Here is a 6,000-nt window from a genome sequence, read left to right on the forward strand (position 1 = left end):
AGTAGGTATTTCCAAAATCCAGCATGCTCCTTCCAAGTTCCTAATGATCTGTGCATCACAGTAAGTACACCACAAAAAGGAACGGTCAGTTTGTGGCTTTCCAGCTAACACTCTTCATGCCCACAGTTCCTGCTGCCTTTTTGAATGCCTGGATTTTGCTACCTCCATTTGTTCAATAATCTGTTATTGTTGGCTTTACAGTTTTCCAATTGTTACAGCTTAATCCTAAACTTCAAACACTACATGAATGGGATTTAGAAGTGTGTAACAGCTGCCTTCAAAGGATATTAGATCTTCAGGAACTGAAAATATGCCTAAAACATTACTTCAAGTCATGTTTACATGACTTGAAGTAAAGCAAAATGTCTAATGGACAAATATTTTCGATTAGAACAGACAAATCAGTATACAAAGCTCATTTGGTAGCTTTTAAAACTCAAGGATCTAAGCACAGCAAACAAAATTTAGGTTTGGTTTTTAGATTAAATTTGAGCATAATAATCATCCTGGATTTTGTGGAGGTGTAGAAGGGTTAGATTGAAAATAATTATGGATATGAAATCCACTTTAACTTTTTGCCCAAAGACTAGCTAATAAAACAAATACAGAGGCATTTGCTGACTATCTGCCAACCAGTATCCTGTCAGATCAAACTATTATACTAATTACAGTACTGTAATTATTCTCAGTATGTACATTCTTTTTCTCACACTTAACTCTAAAGTAGCAAGTACTATGGCTATGCAGAAGTTGTATTTTGCAATCATTTAAGATGTTTTCATTTAAAAGTCTGTCCTAATGTTAAATGAAATTTCTAAAGTACTGCAATCTTCTCTTCTGACATTTTACTATTACTGCAAGTATTCTGTTTTCTTTTGAGAAATAACATTAAATACTTATTTTGAATTATCTCAGTAGAACTTTAACCAGAGTTTTGCTTTTCTTGGATAAAGGAAGGTTTTACTTCCAATTCCCACTCTTCTCCAGCTGGCCAACTTCCTTGAGAACGATATCTATTGAAGTGCAGTTGCTGTGTGGTCAGCCTGTCTAGTTCATGGCAGCAGTACAAACCAGGGAACATGATTTACTATGAAGAAATAAGTAATTGTGTTCCTATACTCTGGTTACTATTAAACATCCCTATGGGAAAATACAATTTTATGTTGTAATGGCTTCAGTCAAAGCATTTCACATCAGATAAACAAATTAAAACAAAACATTGAAATGAAATCTTTGTACTTCCAACTTGCAGAAATAATTTAAAATCTCTGTTTTCTAAAGAGTTCCGTTTTTCTCTTCTAATTGAAGACAAACAGAAATGTTGAAATGTCAGATGTTCTGGAAAGGACAAGAGCTTTAAAACAAATGATAGAAGCCTAAAATTAAACTTAACACTGAGAGTTCTGGTAAAGCTGTAGCTGTACCATGAGTTATCAGTTGCACATGATGATTTCTCTTCAGTATGAAATTTTTACTTCCCTTTGTTTCTTGCAAACATAAATATGTGAACAGCATAAATCAAAAGTATGTAGTTACATACTTCATAAGAAAAAGTACGACTGTACACAAGCATCTCAAAAAGATCCATGCAGTTTTGATTCTTGAAATAGCTAAAGGGGTGAAGCCTTGATTTAACCAATGAATCAGCACCTCTTATTAAGAAAGGGCTAGAACTAACAGTTTCAATCAGGTTTCAAGCTTCTCCAGATTTTTTTTACTCAAGCATGTTTACTGATTTTCTTGTTATCACTTTCCATCCGATTTCACATCAAATAATCAAATATATGTCCTTACAATCAATATTTACATTTCTACCTAGAGACAGACCCAAGGTACAGAATTTGAAGAAGAGAATCAAGTCCTAGCTTTGGTCTGACTCATTCTAAGGATACAGCACTTGGATCTAGAGTTCAAAATAATGAGCACCCTGCATGTTGCTCAATTTAAGAATGTACAAATCAACATCCAAAAATTGCCTGATTTCAAATGTTTCCTTGACAGAATGAAATCTGTTTGTTTTCACAGTCTCCAATCTTGTGAGGCATTCCAAGGACCTGAAATATTGACACATCCCAAAGAAGAAAACTGCTCTGTAAGAATTTTCTAGATCCTGCTTCTAGGGTTTTTATCTTTAAATTCAACTTAGTCCTTTGTAGAAAAAATTCTGATTTGGGATTGCCAAGTTTACATATAAAGCTTGTGTCTGTGTAAGTCTCTACAGCAATTTTCCATTTGATTGCAAGTATTTATATCAATACATCTACTATCTAAAAACAGGAAGTCATGCAGATGAAGATTTTGCTCTTGCAGGCAGCAAAACTTGGGGTTAGGACCCACGTTCAGGTACTTACTTGATATTGCTGTATCAGGTGCTGATACAGTGAATGAAGTTACACCTGATTTATAACAATACAGCTGAGGTTAGAAATTGGCTCTGAGAGTCTACTAAAGGGTTGAGTTGCTTACATTTTAATTATTTTCATGCTACAGTTTAAGTCAGTGATTTAAGAGCAATAAATGTCCCCATGCAATTTGAACTACATGATTCATTAAATGCTGTAAACACAACACAGAAGAAATAAATTTAACTTTGTTTCACCTAAAGCAAGTGAAGTATGCTTTTTAGCAGGTTGAAATCTTTTCTTGAAATTCTAACTGTAATAATTGGTTGTTAAAGAGAATATATAGAAGAGATTAAAAAAAAATCTGAAGCTGTGCCAAACCATGGCAAAAAAGACTTATTCTCAAAAATCCACTGATAAAAGGACAGGAGGAATAATGAGCAAGGCAGTTGAGTAGCTACAGAGCCAATGAACTTACCTATGAAATCTCTCAGAAATTACACATTCATCTGGTATACAGGTGGGTTGGATCAAAAAAGTAAGACAGACTTCTTAGAAAGACTGAAGGATTGTACTGAATAATATATGGAGGAATACGTTGAGAATCATGTAAAATTTTTAGACTAGAACCACTTGCTTGTTTTCCAGCACAGGATTCTTTCTATCACATCATTCTTCAAAAAAGAAATGTCATCACATAGCTCATACGTAATGCTTTTTGCAGTTCACATAAAAAAGAAAAATGATTTTGATTATCACTCTACACAGAAGATATACAATATGTATCTGCAATGACATCACTAGGACACCAGATCATGAACATCTGAAAGATGAATGCACTTGGCAACTTGGAAATACAACAAAAGTCCATTAAAAATATTCCCTGTAACTAGGGAATGAGTTTTAGGGAAGAATCCAACAAAACAGTCATCAACTTTCTGAAATAGTGAAGAATTAATTATTTTATTTCAGCCATGTATTTATTAAATAACCTGTTGTGTTTTAAGATGAAGCAAAAGAGAAGAAAATGTGTAAACTGAATTCTGCTGTTTGTGGGAAAGGAGAACAAAACCTGAACCTCAAGTGATGCCATACTACAATTTTTCTTCAAGCCATGGACCAAGAGGAGCCCAGGCACCTTGGACTTACCGGCAGAGTGCAGGAAACTGCAGAAGATGAGCAGTACCAGTGTTGGGAGCATGATGCACGCCCTGCCTGGGCAGTGTTCTCAGCGCTCCCCTCCGTTCCAAGAGGGCAGTGCTAATGCTGCCACTTTCTAGGCTGCCCTCTTCAAGCTTGGATGCTTTATATATAGAATTGCAATGCCCTCCCTCATTCCCACAGCCTGCAGAAATTGTAACAGCAGAGTACCCGCCAAACAGGATCTCCTCTTTATCAAGTTCAACACACCTAAAAGCCACTTAGAAAAAGAAGAAAAAAGAAAATGAAAACCTCCTCCAGTTCATTATCATTCTTACAAGGTTTTTATAATGGTTTCTATTTGTAGCAGCTCAAACACTTTTACCTGCCTTCACTGAACAAATTTGGTATTCTAACCAAAAGCAAAAAGACAAATAATACACAAATTATGATCACTAGCTGATAAGAAAAGGAATAATATTGGACCAGCACACAAAGAGGAAGAACGAAGTGCAGGAGTTTTGGAACCACTGAAAAGACTGTGTGAATAAAAATGGTAAGACATGAATGAACCGAGATACAGATCTCAGATTTTTGCATTAGCTCTTCATTCATTAACTTCCATTTACTCTCAGGGGTGATTGTGTTCATCTTGCCCTTTTTAAGCAAGCTGATAAACTTTGCCTGGGTAAAGAGGTCTGTCCATGGCACAGCTGATTTCCTGACTATGCAAGGGAGATAAGTAAGCCCTTGCTCACCACCTTAGCATTGCCAAGGGCAGAGGACAATCTCTGCTCCAAAATGGGGCAGAGTAATGTACCACTATTGCACTGTGGCACTTTGGAACTTTCACAAATTAATTTCCACCCTCCCGCCAACATCACAGGTCAATTCCACTTCTGTTACACCTGAATCTCTTCACATTAGAGGTGAAATGTTCAATGCACTGGATATGTTCAAAACATCACTGCCACCACCAATTTGACAGTAAAACAAGAACTTGCTTAATCCTGTCATTTTTTCATTAGCAAAATAATTGCGTGTGGAAAACAGTCTCAATATAAGGAAACTTTCCTTATATAATATAAAATGCATGGGTTATCTCTCCATATGAATTTCTTCAGCCTTTCCTGTTTTCACCTATGCAATACTGAGGTGAGCCCCTGAAGAAAGTGGGAATAGATGGGGCCTTTTCCTTGGCAATCTGCCTGCACAAGAGGCGCCTGCCTTGTCATCCCCACCAACATCACAACCACCAGATCACAAGCCATGCCCACAGCTGCCAACACTGTGCGTGCCCTGGCGCTTCCCTGCGCTTCCAGCATCCAGGGGCAGTGCTTTAAGGGTCAGAGAAGGGAAGGCAAGGGAAGGTCAGGCCAGGGGAGGGAAGGGGAAAGGCAATTCTGAGTTACCTCTTCTGAGTGGTGGGAAGAAGCCCAGGAAAGACAGTGACTTAACTTAATTTCAGCCATAGCTCAACGTGGTTGCAATTAAAATGAGAACATTAAATTTTAATTGACATGAAGGTCAGCCTTTTTGGTTTTCACAGTTGTTTTTTCCCCCCTCACGACTACCCTATCTTCTCCCCAGCAACAGAAGGTGGATGAAGTATATGGCTATTGATAACAGAACTGCAACCCTAAATTTAAAATTTCTGCTGAAAATTTTCTGCATCTGCCTTATAGAATCCCTGAAGTAAATGAACAAAATCACTTGTCACTTCTAAAAATCATGATCAAAGTGAAAAAATAGTAAGTCCTCAAAACAGCCTCTATCAAGACTGATAGTATGATAAATATATAATTAAGATTTCACAGCTGTACATATTACATTATTTCTGGCAAATCAGCTCTAAGTTCTTATTAATGAAATCCAAAACAGAATTTCATTTTTCCGACTTCTAAGAAGCATCTTCTTTATGAAGATAAGGGACTGCAGTGCTCCCTAGTAACTCAAACTTGATAACTGATAATGTCAGACAGAAATTTACCTTTCTCTGAAGGAAGAGACAAAAAAAAAAAATCATCACTGCTGTCAAATGGGATTTTTTTGTAATATATGTTCATAATCTTTCTGTCAAGCAGTAATAAATTAAAACAGCTGACATCAATGAGCTTTTCTCTGTAGCATTTGTTTACTGAAACCTTTTATATCTTTACTATATGAAGCTCAAAATATTCTCAAGAAATGCACATACTGACAAAAGTTATTAAAAATATTTACTCAAAATATTGTTCAGTTCCCTGTATTTGCAGCAACATTCTTAGCTGTACTCATTCTGTCTGAGAAGTCAGGATAAAGATATTACCTTCAGCTTTCCTGGAAGAAATTTCAGTCACTTAGTCTAAATACTTATGATTCAGCAACTTATTAGTTTAAGGAGACATCCAATGATGATGTGAACACAGTTAATCAAAAGCATCCATCTACAACTACATTGAAGTCAGGACTCCAGACCAAGAAAAAAGTATTTGCCTATGAGGACTATGAGAAGTGACTGAATCCACAGTACATAATA

The 6,000-nt window shown here is 36.3% G+C and overlaps 1 protein-coding gene across 1 annotated transcript in view; it reads right to left on the reverse strand.

The window, feature by feature from the left end:
• MUC6 (mucin 6, oligomeric mucus/gel-forming) overlaps window positions 1-3,543 on the reverse strand; it is a 41,593-nt gene extending 38,050 nt beyond the window's left edge. The window contains exon 1 of the mRNA XM_041421158.1: window positions 3,492-3,543. Coding sequence (XP_041277092.1) covers window positions 3,492-3,543 — 52 coding nt within the window. The remainder of the gene's footprint in view (window positions 1-3,491) is intronic.
• Window positions 3,544-6,000: the final 2,457 nt, after the last annotated feature.

The sequence above is a fragment of the Onychostruthus taczanowskii genome, unplaced genomic scaffold, assembly GCF_017590055.1.
Source record: "Onychostruthus taczanowskii isolate IOZ18803 unplaced genomic scaffold, ASM1759005v1 scaffold69, whole genome shotgun sequence".
In the NCBI taxonomy this organism is placed as follows: domain Eukaryota; kingdom Metazoa; phylum Chordata; class Aves; order Passeriformes; family Passeridae; genus Onychostruthus; species Onychostruthus taczanowskii.